The 24,871-nt window shown below is 36.9% G+C and overlaps 6 protein-coding genes and 1 long non-coding RNA gene across 10 annotated transcripts; 4 read left to right on the plus strand and 3 right to left on the minus strand.

Moving 5' to 3' along the window:
* The first annotated feature begins 421 nt into the window (after nucleotides 1–421).
* Nucleotides 422–3,290, plus strand: LOC103870682 (translation initiation factor eIF-2B subunit beta). 2 transcript variants are annotated; one of them, XM_009148840.3, is made up of 10 exons: nucleotides 422–555; nucleotides 684–754; nucleotides 828–982; nucleotides 1,065–1,355; nucleotides 1,777–1,906; nucleotides 2,016–2,123; nucleotides 2,223–2,325; nucleotides 2,399–2,524; nucleotides 2,606–2,799; nucleotides 2,910–3,290. In XM_009148840.3, the coding sequence occupies exons 2-10, from the start codon at nucleotides 702–704 to the stop codon at nucleotides 2,980–2,982; spliced, it is 1,233 nt and encodes a 410-aa protein (XP_009147088.1). In that variant the 5' UTR covers nucleotides 422–555; nucleotides 684–701; the 3' UTR covers nucleotides 2,983–3,290. The 2 variants fall into 2 exon arrangements, with proteins under 2 accessions (XP_009147088.1, XP_033147231.1); XM_033291340.1 differs by having other exon boundaries at nucleotides 466–537; nucleotides 683–754.
* A 73-nt stretch (nucleotides 3,291–3,363) lies between these two features.
* On the plus strand, nucleotides 3,364–6,105 carry LOC103870777 (putative F-box protein At5g15660). Its single transcript, XM_033291342.1, has 2 exons — nucleotides 3,364–5,222; nucleotides 5,690–6,105. The coding sequence occupies exon 1, from the start codon at nucleotides 3,427–3,429 to the stop codon at nucleotides 4,552–4,554; it is 1,128 nt and encodes a 375-aa protein (XP_033147233.1). The 5' UTR covers nucleotides 3,364–3,426; the 3' UTR covers nucleotides 4,555–5,222; nucleotides 5,690–6,105.
* LOC103870683 (DNA ligase 1) lies at nucleotides 5,123–8,269 on the plus strand. Its single transcript, XM_033291341.1, has 3 exons — nucleotides 5,123–6,104; nucleotides 6,182–6,761; nucleotides 6,846–8,269. The coding sequence occupies exons 1-3, from the start codon at nucleotides 6,024–6,026 to the stop codon at nucleotides 7,319–7,321; spliced, it is 1,137 nt and encodes a 378-aa protein (XP_033147232.1). The 5' UTR covers nucleotides 5,123–6,023; the 3' UTR covers nucleotides 7,322–8,269.
* A 2,858-nt stretch (nucleotides 8,270–11,127) lies between these two features.
* LOC103870685 lies at nucleotides 11,128–14,556 on the plus strand. Of its 2 annotated transcripts, XR_004458087.1 has the most exons (3): nucleotides 11,128–13,749; nucleotides 13,835–13,963; nucleotides 14,070–14,556. It is a non-coding gene; the product is annotated as an uncharacterized LOC103870685 (long non-coding RNA). The 2 variants fall into 2 exon arrangements; XR_004458086.1 differs by having other exon boundaries at nucleotides 13,835–14,556.
* LOC103870684 (GTP cyclohydrolase 1) lies at nucleotides 14,349–19,726 on the minus strand. Its single transcript, XM_033291339.1, has 3 exons — nucleotides 16,078–19,726; nucleotides 15,796–16,022; nucleotides 14,349–15,715 (listed from the first exon to the last, which is right to left on the minus strand). The coding sequence occupies exons 2-3, from the start codon at nucleotides 16,007–16,009 to the stop codon at nucleotides 14,565–14,567; spliced, it is 1,365 nt and encodes a 454-aa protein (XP_033147230.1). The 5' UTR covers nucleotides 16,010–16,022; nucleotides 16,078–19,726; the 3' UTR covers nucleotides 14,349–14,564.
* Nucleotides 19,727–19,956: 230 nt separating this feature from the next.
* On the minus strand, nucleotides 19,957–20,392 carry LOC103870686 (wound-induced basic protein). Its single transcript, XM_009148846.3, has 2 exons — nucleotides 20,272–20,392; nucleotides 19,957–20,111 (listed from the first exon to the last, which is right to left on the minus strand). The coding sequence occupies exons 1-2, from the start codon at nucleotides 20,337–20,339 to the stop codon at nucleotides 20,042–20,044; spliced, it is 138 nt and encodes a 45-aa protein (XP_009147094.1). The 5' UTR covers nucleotides 20,340–20,392; the 3' UTR covers nucleotides 19,957–20,041.
* A 196-nt stretch (nucleotides 20,393–20,588) lies between these two features.
* Nucleotides 20,589–22,403, minus strand: LOC103870688 (FHA domain-containing protein FHA2). Of its 2 annotated transcripts, none has more exons than XM_009148847.3 (3): nucleotides 21,658–22,335; nucleotides 21,347–21,504; nucleotides 20,589–20,958 (listed from the first exon to the last, which is right to left on the minus strand). In XM_009148847.3, exons 1-3 carry the CDS (start codon nucleotides 22,226–22,228, stop codon nucleotides 20,749–20,751), a joined length of 939 nt encoding a protein of 312 aa, XP_009147095.1. In that variant the 5' UTR covers nucleotides 22,229–22,335; the 3' UTR covers nucleotides 20,589–20,748. The 2 variants fall into 2 exon arrangements, with proteins under 2 accessions (XP_009147095.1, XP_033147234.1); XM_033291343.1 differs by having other exon boundaries at nucleotides 20,879–20,973; nucleotides 21,427–21,504; nucleotides 21,658–22,403.
* Nucleotides 22,404–24,871: the final 2,468 nt, after the last annotated feature.

The raw sequence follows: 24,871 nt of genomic DNA on the forward strand, positions 1-24,871 counted from the left end.
TTCAAAAAAATCAAACAATTGTGGAAGCCTTAGTCCCGCGGCTTAACTAAAGGTTTATTGATGCTTTTACATCCGAAGATTTAGAATTCAAACTCTAAAAAATGTAAATTCTGCAAATTATAGAAAAATGGTTATAAGTGATTTTTTCAACATGATATATGGCATATCATCAGAGATTAATTTTATAAAACGGCTAAGAAATGTATTTTTACAAAATGATAGAATTGTCTGCTATAAAATCGTCTATGTAATATATAGTTATGGTTGTAATAACATGATCAACCAAACGTTTAAAAAAAAATCAAACAGTTAGTTTCTTTTGGTGTAAAATCAAACAATCAGCTCTTTTTGAAAATGGTCATTTAGCGAGGCTTTCGTTGGGCTTTCATCTTTAAAGCCCAAAGGCCCAAAGCTTAAGACCTATCAAACTCCCATTTCTCACTAGAGTGAACGAATGTAAACAAACTGGTCATCTTTTTCAATTCCGTTTCTCTCTCGCCGGAATATTCTGTCTACTTCAGCTCCTTATCATTCGCCACCGTCGCGTATTCGCCGGTAAGCATACATCCTTATCTCTCATCTCCCTCTCCTTCCCCTTGGAGACATTTAATCTCTCTCCTGCCGCGAATCGCGCGTGATTTGGGTTTATGGAATCTAACGCCTCTGGTTTCAAATTTTCTCAGTGAATTTGGATAAGGAAGATGCCAGACGTACAATCAACGGTGTTGGAGTTTGTTAACAAGCTCAGAAAACGGTATACATTTCTATAATTCGTAAAACCCTTTGTTAAGAGAGTTTCTGATTTGATCATACGTTTGTTTATACAGTAAGATCGAAGGCTCACAGGCTACAGCCAAATGCACCGTAGAGCTACTCAGGTCAGTGATATCTCAACAGCGAGTGCCTCACTCAAACCAAGCTTTAGCTCTTATCGATGCTGTGAAAGCCGTCGGTGAACAACTGGTCGCTGCAAATCCTGTTGGTATGTTGTGATTCCAACTTGTGTAATTTCTCTTCATGAATCAAAGGAATGATTTTTTTGTTGGATATGATGATTTCTGTAGAGCTTGCGGTGGGGAATGTAGTGAGACGGGTGTTGCATATCATAAGGGAGGAGGATCTCTCTTTAGCTACGGCAGCTATGGCTGGTTTGGACTTGCTTGATGGTAGTGATGACGATGGTGAAGATGATAATTGCAAAGGAGTTGGGTATTCTGCTATGTCTGCGGCGGTTGCTGCAGCTGCAGCTAGGAGTACGTTACGCCCTCCGTCTTTGCAAACGCTTCTCGAGGGGACTCCTGAGTCTGCGGCTGTTCCTTACACTTCGTCGTCCGGTGCTGATTCCGAAAGCAAAAGTAAGTGTACCTTTCTCCATGGCTGTGTCTCTTCTTTGCAAGTGTTATTTTTTTTTTATCAGTAGAACTTTTTGCTGCCTGGTTTAGCTATAGCCTCGATGCTTATGGTTTTCTTTTGGAACTGTCTAAGACGGGGACTTTAATTTGAGTGTAAATGGGTAGTTTTAGGCTTGGGAAAGTTTAGGAACTGTAGAAAGCATTGTGATTCTGGTAGTTCTATTGCTGGATTTCTCTGTGAATTTGTGTTGCTGAGTTACAGAGGTAAACAAAATATTCATTTTCTGTTTTTACAGTCTGGTTTTAGGTGGTTCATCTCGCTTTGTTTGAAATTATTTTGATGAATCATATAGGCTAATGTTGTGTTTGGTAGCTAGAATATTTTCATTACTTGTTGATATTAATGTGGTGAATGTACTTTTAGCTGCGGATAAAAGTTCAATAACTCGGAAGCTGAAGCATGATGTTATAGAAGGAGTCAATCAGCTTATCCTCGAGATTGCCGGTTGTCATGAGCAGATCGCCGAGCAAGCTATAGAGCATATACATCAAAAGTACTTTTCTTCTATGTACCATTAATTTTATGTGGCATGCAGTAGATGGGGAACCAATATGCTCGTTTGTCAGTGATTTTTCCTTGATGATACATTTTATTTTAATCAGTGAGGTGATTCTAACCCTGGGTAGCTCAAGAACAGTACTTGAGTTTCTGTGTGCTGCAAAGGAGAAAAAGAGATCATTTCGTGTATTTGTCGCCGAAGGTGCTCCAAGGTTTAGTGTCTCCTTTTTCCTACGTTTCATCATTACCATCGTCAGTGTCCATTTAACTCAGTTTTATCGGCTTCCAATTCTACTCTATTATATTGGTAGGTATCAGGGCCATCTCTTAGCAAAAGAATTGGTAGCTAGAGGTCTGCAGACCACTGTGATCACTGACTCTGCAGTGTTTGCTATGATATCTCGAGTGAATATGGTACATTTTTTGTCCTGCCCAGATCTAAATTTTCATGTCCCTGGCTTCTAAAAATTGATGTGGTAATGCACAGGTTATAATTGGAGCTCATGCAGTGATGGCCAATGGTGGAGTTATAGGACCTGTTGGAGTCAACATGGCTGCCCTGGCAGCAAAAAAGCACGCAGTCCCATTTGTGGTTCTAGCCGGTAGTCACAAGGTTGGTTTCAAGTTGTTCAAACCAGTGATTGCTCTCATAAACCTGAAAACTCGACCTAAGGCTTTTATATATAATATACAGCTATGTCCACTCTATCCTCACAATCCGGAGGTATTACTAAACGAGCTGAGATCTCCTTCTGAACTGTTGGATTTTGGTGAATTCTCTGATTGTCTGGATTTTGGAACGGGTTCCGGGTCTCCCCTTCTTCAAGTTGTCAACCCAACATTCGATTACGTCCCACCAAGCCTTGTTAGTCTATTCATAACCGATACGTAAGTCTCATATTTATATTTCTTTTCCTTCTTCTAGATTAGTACGTTTTGATGGCATTACTTCGTTTTGGTTGTGAAGCTGATGATGGTTGTTCTGTTTTGGGTTACAGGGGAGGACACAACCCATCTTACATGTACCGTCTTATTGCCGACTACTACTCTGCTGATGATTTGGTGATGTAGAGAGGTATTAAGGACTTAGTTTTTTTTTGGGTTATTTGACCACACAAACGCTCACTTGGTTGGTCAATTCACAATTGGAGGATACATGTACATTGCGCAAAGCGGATGCTCAATGCTTGTGAAAAAGAAATAGAAAGAGAACATCTTCTGCGTCTTTGATATTTGTCAGGCAAGTGTCTTCTTTTTTCTTCAACACAACATTTTTCTTGTTTTTGTGTCTTTTTGTATTTTTTGCCAATTATAAGAGTTGCAAGGTTTAAGATTGTGAGGCTATGCATTGGTTCGGTTCGGTCCAATTTCTATTATTATTTCAGATTTGATTTTTAATTTGAAAGTGGGAAGCCCATTAACCATATTACTGCCGCCTTACTGTGTCTCTATTAAAACAATAATATCAAATGGGAAGAAAGATGTAGAGAGAGGAGAGAACTAGGGTTTACGACCATGATCCAAGGAAGTCTCCCTCTTTGCAATAAGATGAGAACCAATGTTGTTGTTCCTTTGGATCTGCAGATTGAGATTCTTAGCCGGTTGCCTTCAAAATCCCTAGTTAGGTTTATGCTCGTATCTAAATCATGGCAAGAAATCATCAGCAGCAAGAGTTTCATCAGATTAAGATCTTTGACTTGGCCTTTGCGTTTCCTGCTCGTTTTAAAGGAATTCGACTACCAAAAGGGACGCCTAACCTTCAACTTCTTCTCTTCATCTTCTCTATCGTTGTCATCAACATCAATATCAACCACTTTTCTATCCAAAATAACTTTTCCTCTCCGTCAAGCCGGGCATCCTATATATTACGTTAATGGTCTGATAAACATTGGTGATATCATATGCAACCCTTGCACCGGAAAGACCGTATCTTTACCAAAGCTTGCCGCTAGTGGAGGAAGTATAGGCAGACGCTTTTTCGGATATGATCCTGTCAATAATCAGTACAAAGTATTGTGTATCACCCACCATAATCTTGGAGGACACGCAACGCTGCAGTTTAATCGCTATCATGTATTCACATTAGGAGCTAAACCTAAAAAATGGAGATTTATCGATTGTGGCATTCCTCACACAGATTGGTCTAGCTGTCTGTGTATTGATGGGTTTGTGTACTACATTGCGAGCACAGACGCAGGATTGATGTGTCTGATGAAATTCGATTTGAGCTCTGAGAAGTTGAATATCTTTGCTAGAGCCTCTGAGGAAATGAAAGCTTCGTTTTCACATTTCAACAGTTATAAAACTTTGATAAACTACCATGGCAAAGTAGCCATAGCCATTCAACGTTCTCACTTAGTGCCGTCAATTGATTTGTTCGTTTTCGAAGAAGGAAAACAGGAGTACAAAGCGAAGTCTTTCAATAATCTTCCCCGGCTTAATTTACGTACGAAATGTGTTATTAATCATATGGATGATACTATTTTTGCACCTGTCTATTCCGAAAGTGAGGCTACTATTATCCACCACGATTTCAAGGGACACAGTTTTAAGAAGATGAAGTTTGAAGTTGATGTAAAGAAAGATTGGTTTCATGAAACAAACTATTTTGTGGGTTACGTAGAGAGTCTCATGATGATTTAAGCTAGGTAGAGTTTATTATTTCCCTCGTTTGTTGTGGGACACTAAAGTTGATGTCTCTTATCTCAACATGTTTTTTTTCTCTTTTGGTTGCTTTCACTCTTCCTACAGGCTACAGATATTATTATTCTATTTATTCGATATATATATTGTTGCGAGCACGGACACATCAGTGTGTCTGACGCGTGATATTCGATTTGAACTATGAAAAGTTTGACTATCTTTGCGAGGACGGACACACAGGCTGCGGACACATCAGTGTGTAATATTTGTAGCATGGCAAAGTAGCTATAGCATTCTACCATGGTTTGATTACTTGATTAGATTTTATATAGGGGGTGTAACGATGTATTAGAAAAGTCAACAGTAGCATCTTTATATAAGGAGAATCAAATTTGAAGACTTGAATTGCACTCAAAATCAAAATTGCACTTAGGCGAAGGACCTATGGTAATTGATAATGGGCTTGGCCCAAATAAACGGCTAAAAAGCCTTTCTTGTTTTCCTCTCATTATAAATACCAGTGTGCCATCTTCAGACCAAAGTTTCTGTTTTCTTTGGTCGGGGTTCTCTAGAGAGAGAGAGATTCTTTCGTCTTGTTGAAGAACAAACCCGACATTCAAAAAAGAAAAAAGAGAGACACAAACACTATACACAGAAAGAAAGAGAAGGTATATATATATATATATAGATAGTATACATACTCATCACCAACACATGGAGATTTATAGAGAGAGATGTCTCTCACTTTCTTCGTTGTATTTCACCATTCTCTCTCTCTCCTCCAAGATCTTCCAATCTCCCTTCATATCTTGTTTTTTTTTTATGATTTTCAATTTTCAAAAACAAAACTGTTTCCAAGAGCACCGTTAGTTTTCTATTTTCCCACGAGCTGACAGTGAATTTTCGTTGTTTTTAGCAAAATTTTGATCCGAACGATGCTCGAGAGAGCTAATTTACGATTTGTTTCTATCTGAATTTCCTCAAAGATTTTGTTTTTCTTACTTCCTCTTGCGCCAATTGCACTAAGCAATCCTCGGGGTTTGTGATTTTGTGTTCCGATTGGTTTTTAAATTTTTTAGGGTTTGATTGGATCGGATCCTCGAATTGGACTTTGATTTGGTTTTATTACTACTAGGATCGTCCCTCGGAGGTTAAAGACTTGTCGGGGATTGTTGGATTGTAACGGAATAAAGTGAAATCTGTCGGGAATTTTGTTCACATTCTGTCGGAAAGAGGTTGTCGGCTGGCTATAAGGTGCTTTGAGATGCTCATATCTTAATCTGATGGGCTATTGGGTGATGGTAAAGAAAGTTTGGGAGCTTTTAAAGTGAGATTTTGTTGGATATGGTGGGCTGGATCATAGTCTCTGATCTGGTTAGGTGCCACTGGGATAAAAGATCTAGAAAGTAACTGAAGTGGTTTAAAGTATACCACTTTAAGGGAACTTGAGAGAGGGGATAAAAGTGCCAATGTCTCGTTGCTTCCCGTTTCCACCACCAGGATATGAGAAGAAGAAGATTAGAACCGAGGAGGCTGACTCTTTAGTAAAGGTTAAACTCATAGAATCTACTGCTCTCCTTTGAAATGGTGATAGTGATGTTTCTAAGGTCGTAGATTGAATCTGCAGGAAAAGCAAAAGAAGGAGAAGAAGCACAAAAAGGAGAAGAAGGATAAAGAAACAAGCAAAGATAGATATAAGGAAGGGAAGGAGAGAAAAGAGAAACATAGAGATAAGAAAGACAAAGAAAAGAGCACGACTTCTCAGGACAAAAATAATGGTAATGAGGAGTCTAAGTTTGTACAGGACCTGGCAAGAAGGATTAGCAATGAAGAAGAAGAAGCTAGAGAGAGTCAAAGTGTGGGGAAGAGTAGTTTTCCCTGTGGAGTTACAGAGAATTTTCCCATGGGAAAAAGGTCTGAAAGTGCGGTTGGTCGAGTATCCTCTTGGAGAGATCCGAAAGGAACTGAGATTATGGTTCAACCAGTGGGGAAAAAAGAGCTACAAGAGCTGAATCACCTCAAGCAAAGTGTGACTAAGGGTGATAAGTCATTGGATAGCGAAGAGAGAAAGAAAAGTGAACCAAAGTACACAAGTCAAGAGAACAAAGAAGAGAACACAGAGGCGATCAACAAAAGTAAACTCAAATATGTAGATAATAGGAATATTGGCAAACGGAAGGATCATGAGAGGAACGGATTCTTATATGGTGAGTCATTCTTAATGTGAATAATGTTGATTAATTATTCTACTATTGTTTGTCTCTTAGCTGGTTGTTTAATTGTTATGTCAGAGAATGGATCTAGGCTAAACAAGATACATAAGCCAGTTGCTTCACCAGTGTCATCCGTAGAGAACGGAAGAAACTTGGGAGCATATCAAACTCCTCCGAAGCCTGTTACTGAGTTGCAAGAAACAGTGTGTAATCCAGAGGTCAATGAGCATAGAGTAAACGGTTTCATTGATCCTCAAAAACACAAAAGCCACTGTTCAGCTATTTCAAACGGTGAGGCATCAGCGAAAAAGCGGCCTCACTCAGACTTGAAGTATTTGGATCAGATACTGAATGTACCCAAAAGGGAGGAGTTGCATGAGTTTGATGTAAGTGAAGAACAAGAGTGGCTACTTGGTCAGTCTAGTGTGAGATTATCAAAGAAGCCAAAAAAAGTTTCTAGTACTTTGTTGGATGAGACTCTGCAAGTCTGGAACCAGGCTCTTAGTATAGAAGCTTCTGATACTGTAGCTCTTCCATATGTTGTTCCGTTCTAGTGGTAGATTAGAGAAGTAGTTAGAAAATCTTTATATGGGTGGAAGAAACAGATGAAGCTATCCGCTGATCAAAATCTAAAGGTCAAAGGATTGCATGGAATCAAGTGGAAGTATGAATTGTCTGATGTTTGGAGTTAATACTGGAGGCAAAACGATCCTTTGATCCTGGTGGAACTCTTGGTCAAGCAGTTGGGTTACAGGAACATCATGTGGGTGTTATAGTCATGATGAAATCACAGAGGTCGCACGCACTGGAGTAATTAACAAGAAGTCATGTCTTAGACTTTGAGGTCTCAAGTACTGGTAAAGTGTGATAAGAGGAGCTTACTCAATGGTTTGAGTATTCCAGCAATGATAAGTATGGAGGCAGTGATAACACTGCAGAAGAAACCTGTCAGCTGGATCATGGAAGCAGTCATAAATTCTAGTAAACTCTTGGTTGTTTGTAATCACCAAGTTATAGCAGATGGGAATGGTTTCAAATATCAGTTTTCTCGTTTATTCCTTGAGGACACAGTGAGTATAGAGGGGGGGAAAACTGATAAGGTCAGAGTACAGTGTTCTGAAGTAGAAACAGAGTATTGCAGGAAGAGTGACAAAGGAGGAGAAGATGCAAATGGCTTAAAGCTACATAAAGAAGAGTGATGCAAAGACTCTAGTTGAAAAAGTTGGATAAAATCGTGCAAACGGTCCAACTTGTGGGTTATCCTCGTTTGTGGAGCCTTCAATTTTTCTAAAATCGTTTATTTACATACATATATATATATATATATATATATATATATTCATATAGTTATATATAAAATATAAATGTAAATGTAAAACAAAAGATCCAAAGTTAAATTATTAGTATATAGTCGACAAAAAAAATATTAGTATATAGAAATTTAATAGATTTTTGCTATTATGATGAATAAAATAATAATAATAACAAAATGTTTTTTTTCATAATGCCATTAAAGTTAACCATGAGGAATTATTTGAAATACCATAAAGTATTATTTTTAATATTATGTTTAACCAATAATATTATAATATTTGAGTTTATGGTTTATTATTTAGGGAGTGGTTGAATTTATAAACTTTTATAATTATGTTATAAATGATTTTTAAATAATTTAGAAGGGTTAGTTTAATTTTTCATAATAAACTTAATGTATTTATAAAAATGATTGTAGTAATATTAGAATTCTCCAATCAATAATCTAAAATTTTCTTTGAAAATAATAAATAATTTCAAACTATATCTCTGTTAAAATAAAATGAACAATAGCACTCCTAATTTTTTTAGGACTGGCTCTCGGAATTCTAAGCACATTCCATTGGAGAAGATAAAAAAGAAAAAAAATTGTTTACGTTGGTTTGTTTTAAGTTTGGGTTGGATTTTTTTTCGGTTCAGGTCCTTTGACCTTATACATTTGAATCTAACTGGATATACTTAGAAAATTTCATGTTGATTTCGGATCGGGTCGGTTTAGATAGATAATTTCTATACATGTAAAAAACCACAATATTCAAATATAAACGATTTTGGTTTGATTTTTGGGTCTTATGAATTATTTTTAGGTATTTTTCATGTTTTCATGTCGATTTCTTTGAAATATTTTGGATCTTTTGGGTAATTTTTTTGAATTTTTATGTTTCTAGGTTAGTTTCTTTGTAAATTTTAGTGTTTTGAATATTTTTTGGATCATTTTCATATATTTTGGCTTGGTTACTTGATAAATTTTTGGTCTATTTTATAAATTTTGAATATAGTTTAAGGTGATCCGGGTCGATTTTACCTTATACCAGCATTTACATCCAAAGTCATATACCTGAATTAGATATTAGGCAAAAATGATTAAAATTTTGATCCATTTTTTACCTTTTTAGGTCTAGGTTAAAACCCACAAATCTTTCATTATGAGATTTAATGGGGGTAAAAATGATATGATTTGTATCCACTCTAAACCAAATCTTTATTGGATCGTTTTAGTTCAGGTCTTTAAGGCCGAATAAAATGTATACATGTAATTTATTTTGTTGCAGATGAAATATGCAATTTTTTGAAAAATGTTCGTTTTTTGGAAAAGGATCGACCTTTTTCCCTCTCTCATAAATAACATGGTATCTTTTTTTTTTGTTGAGTAATATGTAAAATTTATTCAGAAAAAGTTTTTTTTTTCTTTTTCAGATAAAGTATTTTCTATAGCCTTAGCTACTAGAAATAGAACATGATTTTGAAATACACTGTCAGCATGAAACTGCATATTACTCAAAAAAAAGAGACTGTGTTATTTATGAAAGAGGAAAAAGGTCGATCTTTTCGCTTTGTTTTTTTTTTGAAACATAACTTTTAATTAAAACGATCAAACGTTGTTTAGTGGTACAATAAATGCAGTTTCGTCTGCCAGGATCTGTTTTGCTAAAACTAAATTTTACATATTACTCAAAAAAAAAGAGACAGAACATGATTTTGAGTTCTAGAGTTCCATCTGTGATTTTGAGATACACTGTCAGCATGAAAGTCCTGATAGTGGTGACTCATCCTTTCCCCAATTCATTAAGAAGGCTCTTCCACACTTAGTTCCTATGTTGCTAGAAAAACTGGGGAAGTCTGAAGAGGGTAAAGATGCGCATATCTATGGCTGCAAGGAAATACATTTGCCTCGTTAGCAGAATGAGTGGAGATGAAATAGTACATATTGCAATTCCATTTATTCGTGAGAACATATTGGAGATTGGGAGCTGGCGACACCGGGAGGCTGCTATTAGTGCTTATGAATCGATTTTGGATGGCTCAACAATCAACAAGCTTTCCCCGCATGTTACTGGATTGTTGAGATTTCTACTTCCCACAATCAAGGACGAGAATAATGTACCAGAGACAGTGAGCCTAGTTCTCTCTCTCTTTTATGATGATAAAAAACCTGACGGGTGCTATAGACTTGCCTCATACGAGACAATCTCAATCTCAGATGGAAGGGTTTCAGAAGCATCAGAGGGTTACAGGTTCGGACAACACAGTCTCAGCCTCACAGCAGCCGAAAGTTATAGAAAAACTAACTGTCTCAAAGAAGAAGTCTCTTATAGAATTGATGCCTTTGGTGCGGGGGAATTTAAATTCTAATGGTGAACTGGAAAAAGAGATGTGGAAGATCTTCTTGCTTGAAGAAGAAAAAAGTCAAGTAATTTTAATGAAATTTCTAAGTGCTAAGGATTTCAGTGTGAAGAAATCATTGAAGATGCTCAAGAATACATTGAAGTGGAGAACGACTATGAGAATCAAAGAACTTTGTCAAGGGCAGTCTGTGGTGGATCATCCTACTTCGATTTTCATCTACGGACATGATCGAGAAGGCCACGCAGTCGTGTATGATAATGTCTACAATGATTTTCCCAAGAAGATTTTCGATGATAGGACTGAATTGGATTGTACCGTGTCTAGTTTCCTCAAGACTTGAAAACCACATAAATGCACTAAAAATGTTTGGATTATTTTTTTACTTGTTATTACACATATGTAGTCATTTCTTTTAGAAATAAGTTCAGAAACATATATATATCCCACATTACCATTCAAATAGTATTTGTCGTATTCGTTTAGGTTTTGATTAAATTATTGCGTAGGTGCTATCATTATGGCTTGCATTTACATATTATATTCTATTGAGTTACATTTGATAAAATGAGATGATTGTATAGTGATAACATGATTACAAGCTTAATTACTATGTTACAGAACTTAAATTCGCCTATGTAAACCTTTTGGATTATTTTTTCATTTGTTTCCAAACAAATATACATACATAAATATATGAATGTTCTCATAGAAAATACCCATAAACAATATGACAGCTTTGGAATGGTTTTAGATTTCAAAATCTTATTTATTTCTATGCAACGATATTTTGATGAAACTTCACCTTTCTAGTTGATGAGTCCTTAAATCGACATTAAACATCTCCCTCTCCAATTTTTTTGGAGCATAAGCGTGTGATAATCAATTAATAATCTTGTGTTGCTCAACTGTTCCATGCTTGTTATTAACCAAGAGAGTCGTACCAAGTTCCCTTGTTGTATGAAGTTTCTTTTCAGTTTCGCTTGTTTAATCTAAACATGGTTGGTTTTAGGCATATCTGGATGAAGCATCCGGTTTGACCTTAACTTTAAAGAACTATTATACATAGATTCATAGCCCCAAATTTTCGACATGATTATTTTAAAAATGTTCAATAACTTGATAACATTCCAAATCTATCGATTTTCTAAAACAAATTCAAATAGTAGTACGTAGAATGGCTCACAAGATATAAAGAGAATAACACATCTAACATGATAGATAGAAGAAGAATGAATAACCAATAAATTGAATTGCTTCCTTTGTATTGAGACTTCAAAGTGATTATGATACCAAACAAAACAAAAGACAACAAACAAACAAGAAAACCCACTCAAAATGGAGAGCTTGCATCTTCTTTCAGCTGTAGTGTGGATCTTGTCTAGAAACATTACTCTTGCAGAACTATCATTCGAAAACAGACCCAAAACTGCAATAGTAACAGTACTGTTTCCAAACTTCTCAATCCTCTAGAGATCATAAAAGTATGCCCTGCTTCGGCTACTACGATCACATCCCCACCAACAAAGAGGTGATAGTGTCTCAGCTATCTGATGAGTCATCCTCTTGAAGCTTGAACTTGTAAAAGTGTACAATAGACTTCATGAGTGACTTGGGGTTGGATCCTTCGGCGCAACTATATCCAATATGAACAACACTTTGTAATTTACCCACTAATACATATCTTGTACACATAATTTTCCCTTGGTCAAAATTATTAATCTTGGAATCCAAGTAATTAAAACTTCATCTTTATTGTTAATAGATTGCTTCATCGAATGGGATATACTTTCACGCTCTGGATACCTAGACATGATTGGGATAAAGCTTTATAATTTATATTTCATTATTTTATCATATTTACATTCCAATGCCATTTACCAGAACGAATCAGTTCTAGTGGTAAAGGGGTTGCGGCTGTAATTTCTGCGATCCGGATTCGATTTGCGCTGGGAGAAACTATTTACAATATTTGGGTTTCCGGCAAAGAGGTGGAAACACCTTTTTCATTATTGTTATGAGCTTTTCATTTTTCATTTATATCTTATAAAACTTGAATTTTTAGGTTGGGATTTACATTCTTATAGAAATTTTTTTTAACTCAAAGCTGATAACTCTATTGGTAAAGTCATCTGCCCTAAGGGAACAGGTTCCAGGCTTGAGGCTGAGCAGCTGCAGGTGGATTTAATAACAGGAGCTTGTTATTGGTCTAAAAAGATTATGAGATTTGCCTGAAAACTTCTTGAATTAAAGAAAAAAGGAAAAATAATTACTATTAAGAAATTAAATTCAGGATTATTTATTTTGGTTTTTATATTTAATTAAAGTGATCAGATATTACCAAATATATACGATTTCCTATTGCTATGGGACTTAGGTTTTAATTTTTTGTTATTTAATTACCGAATTTGTTTCTTTCTCTGTCATATAACTACTCTCATCGTTTTGCTTCACCCATCTAATCTTTCAACGAGTTTCACAATGAATGCGAAAGAAATTCGTACAATCATCGGAATCGTTGGTACGTTCTGCTTCTCTATTTATACAATGAATATGATTCTCTTATCTTATGTGTAATTTCGTATATTTAATATTTACTTATACCGGAAGGAGACAGTACTGTAGTTGTAGGCTTGTAGCAGTAGTTGAATGAAGCTATATATTATTTATGTTTTGGAGGAACTTTAATCGATGTTAATCCAATGACGGATGTAGTAAGCAAATTTACTTAGCTTAGTTTAGCTGTTTACTGATACTATTTATCTGGCTTGATCCAGGACCATTGTTTCTTTCACGGATTCATAAAAGGATTATTATAATTATATTCACAAACATCTGCATATACAGGCCAAAGTTTATACAAATTTACAAGAATGAATCAGTGGATGTGGATTTTCAACAACATCGTCATGTAGCGATGGTGATGAAATGTAGCTTGTGGATTTTGTATGGTCTCCCACTTGTTCAAAAGGATAGCATTCTCGTCACCACCAGTAATGGCGTTGGGCTTGTAATCGAAGTGATCTACTTGGTTGTATTTTTTATCTACTGTTACAAAGATCTAGATTTAGAACGTGTAAGTTCCATCATTAATGCTTAAATCTCTTAATCATTATTGTATTATTGATTTTGATCCCTAATGTTTATGTTGTTGGTTATCTTCAGATGCAGGCCACTGGGGCATGTCTTATAGTTGAGATTAGTTCGCTCCTTTTTTTTCTATGCGAATACTCTTTTGATCCTTGAAAACGTATCGGCAAGACGTAAACTAATCGGAGTTTTTTGCACCGTTTACACCATTATTATGCATGTTTTACTAGCCCTGGTATGAGCTCTCCTTTCTTCCTAATTGATAGTTATGAGTTTTCATTAACTTCTTTTTTTGTTTTGTTTAATGTGTGAAACGATAGCAAACAAAGGTTGACGGGGAACAATTTCGCTGTAGGTATCTGCCATTTTGGTTCTCATTTGTTAACTTTATCAACGCTGGAATTTGGATTGCTTATTCTGTGATTTACAAGATTGACGTCTACGTTCTTGTAAGTGCCTTCATTTTCTTTGGAAAAATCTTTTTTTAATTGATTTTCTTTAAGAGATTTTGGTGTTTGTAACGTTTTTTCCTTTTTGGGTTTGTGTATGGGACAGGTAGTCAATGTTGTTGGAGCATTGGCGTGTGCTATTCATTTAATAATCTTGTGTTGCTCAATTATTAATCAGCGCTTGTTACAACCCAAGAGAGTCGTACCAAGTGCTCCTATATATGCACTTTAGTTTTTTTTCTTTCGGTTTTGCTTGTTTAATCTAAACATGGTTGGTTTTACCTATACTTGTCTTGACCCCAAACTTTAAAAAACTATTATACATAGATCCATAACCTCAATTTTCGATATTTTTCCTTATTAAGATTAGTTTTAAAATGTTCAATGACTTGATAACATTCCAAATCATCTATTTCCTGGAAACAAATCCCAATAGTAGAATGTATAATGGTTCACAAGATCTCTTTCTATTTATTATAAAGAGAATGACACATCTTAACATGATTGATAGAAGAAGAATCAATAACCAAGAAATCAAATCGCTTCCTTAGTTTCGAAACTTCGAAGTGATTATTGATACCAAACAAACAAAAAAACCCACTCAAAATGGGGAGCTTGCATCTGCCTTCAAGGCAGCCGTTGCATGGATCTTGTCTAGAAACTCGGCTCTTGCAGAACCATCATTTGAAAACTGACCCAAAACAGCAATAGTAGCAGTGCTGCTTCCGAACTTCTCAATCCCTCTAGAGATCATACAAGTATGCCCTGCTTCCGCTACAACAATCACATCCCCACCAACGAGAGGCGATAGCGTCTCAGCTATCTGACGCGTCATCCTCTCTTGCACTTGAAGCTTGAACCCATAGAAGTGTACAATAGACTTCATCAATGACTTGTGGCTGTATCCTTCACCACAATAGTAGCCAATGTGAACAACTCCGTAGAAAGGAAGCAAATGATGCTCACACATTGACCAAAACGGTAAGTTCAGTTCACAGTGCAGCTTGACCTCGCCGTTGGCTTTGACGCCGTTAACGCCGTTAACGCCGTTAAGCTTCATCTCGAGGTTAACGTTTTGGAAGTTCATCATCCACTTGAGGAACCTAGAGGGTGTAGCAATGAGCCCTTCCCTCGACGGATCTTCTCCTAACGACTTGAGAATCGAAACAACCGCGGAAACCATCTCAGGATCTTCTTCTTCAGACGAGGTTTTAACGCTAGGACACCACTCTTTCTTCACAGAGCCACACAAAGCTTCCGTCTTTACGCCTTTGAGCTTCAAGAAACTCAAGAACTCACCCCAAAGACTCGACCCTTCGTCGTCGAAAACTCCTGACCCGGAGGAAACCATGAGCTTCACAAACCCATTATCGCTTGGAGACTTTACGTCCAAGCATGGGAAGTGAATGTGAGAGCACTGCAGAACAACAGCGACGCCAGAGGGTTTGACCCAGTGGTGGAGAGCAGAGCATATATCATCAGCCAAACCCTGGGGCTCCTGGAGCCGCTTGGCGAAAACGTCAGCGACTCTGGAGAACTTGCTAAGTCCCAAAACACGCTGCTCAGATGGGACGTAACCCACGTGGCACCTGACGTGAAAAGGAAGCAAGCAAGACTCACAGTAAGAGTAGTGGTCGAGGTCTCGAACGACGACGAGTCCTCCAACTCCTCCCGCTTGTCCAATGCCATCTTCTAGCCCTGCTTCTGGAAACAGAGCACTCTGTACATACTCCTTCACCTTTAGCTTATAACCTGAAGCATTAAAACACAACTTCAATACTATCATCAATAACTTAAAAGAAGCAAATGTTGTGTATGTGAATGTAGTAAACCTCTGGTGCCTTCACGAAGGGCCTTGGCGACGCGGAAAGGAGTCTTTTTGATGCCTTCTCTGTTGACATCCTCGTGAAGGCCTTGGAGGAGAAGCTTGACAGCGTCTTGGATGGCTAAAGTCTCTGGTTGGTGCTCGAAAGCGAGATCAATGCAGGCGTTTTTGATTCCAGTCTCAAGCTCTAGATTCAAACGTCCTTCATCTAATGCTCCCATTGAAGAAGAAGAAGAAGAAGAAAGAAACAGAACACCAAACGGATTCAATCGACAAGGAAACAAAAGAAAAAAAAGAGACAATAAGCGATTCAAAATAATTTTGAAAAAATTGAAATTTTTTCCAGATGTCCAGTAAAATTCAGCACCACGATGAATCGTCTCCACTAGAAAAAAAAAACAGATTTTTCGTTTCTGGGAAAACTAATCGGAAAATTTTTTGAGAAGACGAGGGATAATACGCGGGTGGGAAGAAACGATGGGTTGCCGTTGATCCAGTTATTATGTGGATTCGCATAAATCGATTTAAAAAATAGTATCATGATAATGTTTTATTTTTATTATTATTATTATGTAACTTCTCGAGTATTATAAAGCGTAATTGTCATCAGAGCATCTTGCGAGACCAAACAAAAAAAAGGAAACTATTTTACTATATCTTGTTCTGTCCTCCAAGATTTTCTGTCTGATCGTCCCTTTTTCGATCTCTTTCACCTAACTCACGTTTGTTTTGTCCTAATGTTCCTTTAGCATGTTTTTTTATTTACTTTAGTGGATTGTTTTTTACTCACCTACCGGGTTCTAATTAATTAAATTATCCTGAATTGAGTATGTATTCTCCAATAACCGGATTCCTTTCGAATCAGATCTCACATTATATTTTTAATGTTTTTTTTTCATTAGTATTATATTTTTTTTGTGGTAAGCTTACATATCTAATAAGTGATAACAAAAGCGTTCAAGATGGGATAGATGCAGAATAATAAAAGCAATATCAGTCGAAAGGGAAAGTGTCGCTATCGGAGAAAAGGCGAATAAAATCAGGATATGCGCTCTTGCTATAAATAGGCAGTATAGAGTAGTAGTACAACAAAAGCATTCAAAAGTGACATATGTTTCAAAAATAAATATATGATATTATAAAAATTCAAAAGAACTAAAAACTATAGTTTCAGAAAGAAAGAAAAAAAAAACAAAACAAAAATCCGAATCCACAAAAAGAATATCTTAAACTTGAAAACGGGCTAGTATGGACGCAATATAGATTTACAATTAAGTGGAATAATTTAGCTTTATCTTCCTCGACCCACTGAGAAAGCCATGGTGCAGGAAGAAAGAAAAACTATTAACAAAACTTTCTAAAATGCTTAAGAGTTAATCCTCTCTTTGCAAAGCTATACGGGCCACGTGTCATTGTAAAACTATGGAATCAAACATACTTTAGTTTATTTTCCTTTTGAGAAAATAGAACCAAGCATGTTTTGGGGAAGAAAGATTGCCAAATCAATAGCAGAAGAGCATTGATACTGATATACATTAATGTAGGTTTGTTTGCAATGATCAAATGTATTAGAAAGAGGTTTTGTTATGCAATGAAGTCAAGCATAACGAGGAAGTACCTGAGGTATCCATGGGAGAAGAAAGGATGATTGACTACACAATTCTTTTCCTTGGATTTGATATATATAGTGAAAGTGTTTATTATTTAAATGATAAATATATGATAAAACCAATCCTGTTGAGTGATCAAGATATTTTACCGAACATATAAAAGAAAACAGGAAGAAGATTTGATTTCGTTGCGATCCCCCATGTAATACAGAAATTGTCGTGTTTAATTTATAATATTATGTCATTATACACGTATGCCATTTTAGTGTCATTTACATATTAGATAAAGTTATAAAGCTAATAGAAATTATTTTGTTCCTGTAATAAGCAAAGGTACTTCAATATTTGAGAAAAAGACAGTCCTTTTTTTGTCTGTGTGCGCCATATGCCTTTTTTTGTTAAAACTTTCATAATCTGTTATTGTTTTAGTATCCCTTGTAGTATGATTTAATAATATAATGATACGATTGCGATCCGATGCAACTAACTACAATTATTATGAACAACTCTTTTTAGCAAAGAAAAAAAAACTCTTCAAGCAACTCCATTATGAAATTCTTCTCGTGACATGTGTATATTCACCAGAAACTATTCCACATGCACAAATCTATGATTATTAGAAAAATATCACCATAAATATTTCATAAATAATACATGAAGTTTTTAGAATAATATTTTCTTAAGTGAGTATCTATCTCAGAAGCTTTAGAGTTTTTGACCTACATCACTCTAAAACTTCTGAGTTATGATAAACTTTGCATGTATAATTAAATTCTTAGATATCGCTTCTCTTTTCTAATCTAATTTTAGTTTATTTCTGTAACGATGTTGGTGGAATTCGTTTTATTCACTATGTTAAACACGAAACAAAAACCAACCTTTATCCGTGGTTTTTGTTTTTTTTTTTTATCAACCTTTATCCGTGGTTAAAACCTTGATGTTCGCAGTAACAATGGTTCTGTTTCCGTATCTTTTTATTGTTCGGTGCTAGCTACACCAACTTGTTTATATATGTTTGTTGGTTTGATAGCATATTAACATGGCGAGATCCTTAAATTTATATTATCTTCTTATTTTGTCATTGATTGGATCGGGATACTACATACATCGTTAAAGAAGATCACATACAGAGAAAAAAAAAACAACTTCGAGTTTTTACTACACAGTTGATGGCATTGATAAGTTTTGAAACAAATCAAATTAAAAAAAAAAGCTCAACAACCAAAATTTGTATGATTGTCTATAGAAATTGCGTGGAATAGTTTAAAATGAGAAAGTAGTGGGTATTACTCTTACCTACCTCAGGTAATATTTTTTAAGAATAGTTTATACCAGAGGCTAGCTGATCTAGCAAATATCATAACATGTGGAGGCACACACCATATAAGATAACAAAGTTTCCAACCAAATACGCATGGACATTAGCGATTAAATTATTTGAGTTCTTCAATCTCTAGTAAAATTAATGAAAATTAGTTTGTCTGTATGTCACTTGCCCCAACTAGCTCTCGCGTAGGTCCCTCTACGGTGATGATTCGTTTGGAGATCAAGATAGTGTGGGACCTTTTCTTAGCAGTAGCCAACTACGAGTCTAAATCAAAGTCGATCTCGTGCTCGAGATTCACGTGTTTCACGTGGTAGACTTGCTATTCCACGCTGTGTTTTTTAACCAATGGTAATAGAAACGAACTAAGATCAAATGGTAAACGCTAATTGATAATCTGAGATTTATAGACTTGATAATTAATCATATTTGTAACCGACACCAACATGTCCACTATCACGTAACATAAAAATATCGTAGCAATTAATCTCTCTTTCGTATTTTCTTTAACATTACATGGTTCTTGTTGGATCTTTTTTTTTTTTTTTTTTTGACTTCGTTCTTGTTGCATCTTCAGAATGTGTTTCTACCGAGGCTGAATAGATGAACCGATAGCAGGGCATCTAAAAATAAAGAACATACGAGAATAGGGAAGCAAAGAGGATCAGTGGAGTTCTAAAAATTTAACTTAAGGCCCATAAGATTTTTTGTCATAGCCCAAATGATATTGAGCCAGATTAGCAAGTTATTTGCCACATAGCCCAACAGAAAGAGGTGGTATTGTAGTTGGAAACAAACACTAAAACTTGTGTAGAAAACACTTCAAGAACTGTGACAGTAACTTTGGACTTGGACTAACTCTGGGGATTCGATTTTTATCTTTTGTAGCAACAATTACACAACTGTTGGATTGATTTAAGTAGCGCTTGCATAAATCTTACTGATAGGAGAAGAGTTCACGTGGGGAAGAAGCGAGGTGAAGATAGAAGTGAACTGTTGGGTACAACAGGTATCAACTCTTTTGAGTGCTTGAGAATCAGGTTATTCCGGGAACAGAGAACGATTCACGAACAAGGAAGACAACATTCTGTGAGTAAACCAAAAACTAGCAAGGTTTAAGTGGTTGCTGTTATGACAAGATTGGTCTGAATTATTTTGAACTGGGAACGTTTTTTATTTTGGTGAATTGGATTTCTTCAATTCGACTTTTGCATATATGAAACTGGATTCGATCAAAAGCTAAATAATTAAAGATGAACCATTGAAACTGAAAATGTTTTCAGAACATAGAAACGTTACATAACAACATAGGATAAATCTTATTCATTCATCACAGGTTTGTTGTCGCTGGCTTTGGGCTTCTGATCTCTTGGCTTGTCCTCGCCTCTCCTATATTTACCATACACACGATGAGATCAGTAACATCACTAAATTGACATAGCTAAAAAAAAAGACAACTAACATTTAACATCTTCAGATCCTAGAAACAAAATTGGCTAATCACTTTCTTTTTGGATCAGACAAAAGAAAGAGAGAAAAGTGTTTGTACCTTTTGTCGGTAGAGAACTTCGAGCTCAGGAAGGATTTGAAGAGAACGGAGTTGACATCGTAAATCATCTTTTCGATCAAATCTCTGGTAGCTTCCAACTCAGATGGCTGCAAAATGAACTGACGGTAACCCTAAAGATCCCCACGTTCAACCATTTTATATTGTCGGCTCATGACCATCTTCTTGAACCAGTTTGGGCCACTATCTATGGGCCTTGTCCGGCCCATAAACTTATTTCCAATTTAAACGTCGTTCTTTTTCTGATATGCCCGGATTGCTTGTTTTTGTCAAAGATGAAGAGAAAAATTCTAAGGGCGTTTTAAATTTTAACTTCATTGTCAAGATAATGTGAAGATGAGGTAGAAAAGCTTAAGCGACCCCGTTTATACACTCAGTTCGTGGGAGACAATCAAAAGATATAACAATAATCCTCAATCTAGCAGAACAAAGCACATTCATGTTGGTGATTACAGTTTTTCATGAGAGTAGGGAAACGAGGGATACAAATTCTAGCGTAACTCTTCCTTTGGATCTAGTGTTGATTACGAAATGCTCCGGGTATTTTCTCAGCAGCATCAACAACCCGTACCATGGTTTACCATTTGCTTCAGGGATTGCCCAGTCTTCTTGCGCCAAGTACCTTCTTACTCGACTGTGATGCCATATGTTTCCATACTTCTTTAATATCTGTCACAGACCAAATCAATACGATGCATTACCAGTATATTGCATCACAAATAGAATTGGTTTATGAAAACAGAATGAAACTCTGTAACGAACTATGGAGCAAATATCTCTATACTTTCTAAGGGTCGTACAAAAGTTTGTTATGGATTACGTTGGAAGACTGGTAAGATCCTAGACTCACACTAAGTCCTACATAGAGACCATACAAGATTGGCTTCAATGGATTAATACTACCAATAATTACTAAGGATAGATATTCTCATGAACTTGTATACGTTGTTATAGACCTAATAACATGAAGGAAACATAGTGTTTTCCGACAGTAGAAAACCCGTGCTAGGTCCTGTACTAAAAGAAGACAGGATAATAATAAGTAGCAGTCACTAACCACCGAGTGAAGTTTCTCCATAGGCATCCAATCTCCAGGACCACACAAATCAGAAAGCACAGTTGCAACAGATGACACAACATCCTTCTCCTCCAGAAGCAAAACTTGCTGATCATCAGCTTCACGATCTATCTTCCCTCTCCCCTCTCTCTTCTTCTCTACACACATCAAAGCAGATACAATACCATAGTATCACTATCATCCAAACCCAACTTCTAACAACTTTATCTAATCAAATGCCGAGCACCCGCCACGTAAGCATTAAGCTAATAAAGATTAAAACTTTAAACATAAACGATTTTAGTTTATACCAGTGGAAGCATATTCATCTCTCCTCATCTTCTTCCCACTCCCCCTAACAACCTCCTCATCCTCCTCCTCCTCGTCTTCATCATCATCATCATCATCATAAAACTCTCTACTCCTCCCACTCTTCTTAGAGCCCCCACCCGAATGATAACTCTGGTACGGAACCACTCCTCCTCCAGAGACATGATGCCTGGGCCCCACCGGCCCGCCCAGGATACTCCGAACCGGAAGCAAAAAGTAAAACTCCTTATCCCCAATCTGCAACAGATCCTGCGAGTCTAGCTTCACGTTAGGGTTCCCGGGGAGATGCAGGACGCCTTCGACGAAGCAGCCGTTCTTCCCCAGGACCTCGAGGGAGAATCGGCGCCGCGTGAAGTCGTAGAAGATCCGCGCGTGGTTGCGGGAGATGTTCATCCCGCCGCCGAGGGAGGAGAGGTCGACGTCGACGGTGGATTTCTTGGAGTTGCGGCCGAGCATGATGGAGTATGACTGCATGTAGTACTCGAAATCCTCGCCTTGGAGCTTCGCGAATCCGACCTCTACGTCGCTGCCTCCTCCTACGGCGGATGCCATGGCGCGTGTGAAAAGTCTCCGGTGAATTTGATTTGAATTAGGGTTTGCGAATCGTGGTAGTTTCTGGAACTGGAAATGATCTGTTTGGGTAATTGGTTTAGCTTATCCAGTGTCGGGGTTAGGATGAAAGCTTCTTTAGGTGATATGACTATTACACCCTTGGGGTTAAGCGAGGCCCTCAGTAAAAAGGTTTTGCGAGTCAGGCCCTGTTCGTTTGTACATCTGTAAGGTGCATCCAGATGGATCAGTCAGATGGATCAGTCAGATGTTCTACCTGGGTGTTGTTCGTTTGTACATTTGGAAAGTGCATCTAGATGAAGCATCCGGATGCAGCTGCGTTCGTTTGTTCATTTGTTTTGAACTTACATTTGCATCCAGATGTAGTTGATGACAAAATGACTAAAATAGACATGTATTTAATTTATCTATATCTTACTCTTAAATCATGATTATTATTTATATTAATCATGTTAATTTTAATATCTTATCTAAATTACAATTACAACAAAATAATTTTAAAATTCTTGTTTTAAAATTCATAAATTTATTTTAATGAAAATAAGACAATGAAATTATAAATAATGACTATAATTTTGCAAATTTGATTAAAATATTTAAATAAAAGTCTAACAATTGTTTGATATATGATAAATTTTAACACACTAAAATCCAACAATAGTTTTGATATATTGATAACTCAAAACCAATTCCAAAAATAAATAAAGATAAGATAGTCTCAAAAACTTTAAATAGATCATGGTAAATAAAAACTTAAACATAAAAGGTTAATAAGTTTGCATTATCAATTGGTCCAAAGGAAACAAAACTACAAACCCATACTAAAAGTGAACAGAAAGAAGAGAGAAACAAAACTACAAACCCACACGTGAGCTCCATAACAGCCCATCTTGATTTCAACCCCTTGTGGTCTCTAACTTTCTCAGCAAACAGCTGAAACAAATCCTTCTTCACAGCTTGCTTCTAGTCACAAAAAAGAAGTAAAAAAACGAGAATAAGCATTTGCCACAAAGGAATAATCAATTCACATTACAAAGCCCAAAGAGAGAGAGCTTCAAAAGACACCATCAAACAACTACTTATCAAACAACTTACATCTAGTATGGAAGTCGACGTCCTCTCGCCATCTCTTCAGTAATGGAATCTCGCATAGCTTCCATGACTCTATCTCCAGCTGGTACGTATGCAACATGATCATCTTCATCCCCGTGATGTTCATATTCTTCCACTCTTTTCCAATGTGCAAAATCACAATCCTCATGGTTTGAATCTCTGATAAAATTGTGAAGAGCCATTGTAAGAAAGAAGCGTGTTTGTTCTTCACTCCATGTAAGATTCTTATTTGAAGATTCAAGACAATAAGAAAAGCATTTGACAAAACCGAGATCAAATAAGAGATTAGAGGGGAAGATACTCACATCAGTTCCAGGGATGGATGTCATTGTAAGAGAGAGACAGAGAGAGCCAGAGAGAGAGAGAGGTCTCTGGAACCTGTGAGAGAGAGAACCTGAGAGAGAACAAACACAAAGACTACTCAAAACCCACAACATAACTTATAGGATATAGAAACTAGAGCTAGAAACTCTTACCTGAGAAGAGAGAAAGAGAGCGTCTGAGAGAGAGAAAGCGCCTGAGACTCAGAGAGACAGAGAGAGCCAGAGAGAGAGACTGAGAGAGAGAGAGAGGTCTCTGGAACCTGTGAGAGAGAGAACCTGAGAGAGAACAAACACAAAGACTACTCAAAACCCACAACATAACTTATAGGATATAGAAACTAGAGCTAGAAACTCTTACCTGAGAAGAGAGAGAGAGCGCCTGAGAGAGAGACAGAGAGAGCCGGAGAGAGAGACTGAGAGAGAGAGGTCTCTGGAGCCTGAGAGAGAGAGAGAACAAACACAGAAAACTACATCAGAACAATCTATGAACAATCTACAGATGCAAACAAAACCCACAACATATGCTTAGAAACTCTTACCTGAGAGAGAGAGAGAGGTCGTCTGAGAGAGAGAGAGCGTCTGAGAGAGAGAGAGAGAGAGCCGGAGAGAGGGACTGAGAGAGAGAACGCCTGAGAGAGAGAGAGAGAGAGAGAGAGCCAGAGAGAGAGAGATCGCCGGAGCCTGAGAGAGAGAGTTCACCGGAGAGAGAGGTCACCGGAGAGAGAGATCGGAGAGGTCGACATGAGAGCTCGCCGGAGAGATGTCGGAGGAGAAGAGATGAGCCGCCAAGAGAGAGTTACGTGAGGGATGAGAGTGAAGCTTTAGGGTTATGTGTAGCAGGGTTATTTTTGTCATTGACCGTTTTTGACTGAATCAGCTGCAGCTGGATGCATCTTGAAGACTCAGCCAGTTTTTTAAAAAAAGTTCAGCTGAGTTTTCGAAACTCACCCAGGTGATCCATCTGGATGTACCGGTTAATTACACTAAACGAACAGCGACATTCACCTTCACCCGGATGGATCAGTTGACTGAGCAAACGAACAGCACCTCATTGTTATGGGCCTTATGGAGGAGTATTTGGATAGAAAAAAATATTTTGCAAATTTATGTTGTAAATTTTGTTTTTGAACAAAAAAAATGTGAATTTTTAAAAATGACTAGTCAACTTCAAGTGGTGACCTTTAATTGA

This window comes from Brassica rapa, chromosome A05 (genome assembly GCF_000309985.2).
Source record: "Brassica rapa cultivar Chiifu-401-42 chromosome A05, CAAS_Brap_v3.01, whole genome shotgun sequence".
Taxonomy (NCBI): Eukaryota; Viridiplantae; Streptophyta; class Magnoliopsida; order Brassicales; family Brassicaceae; genus Brassica; species Brassica rapa.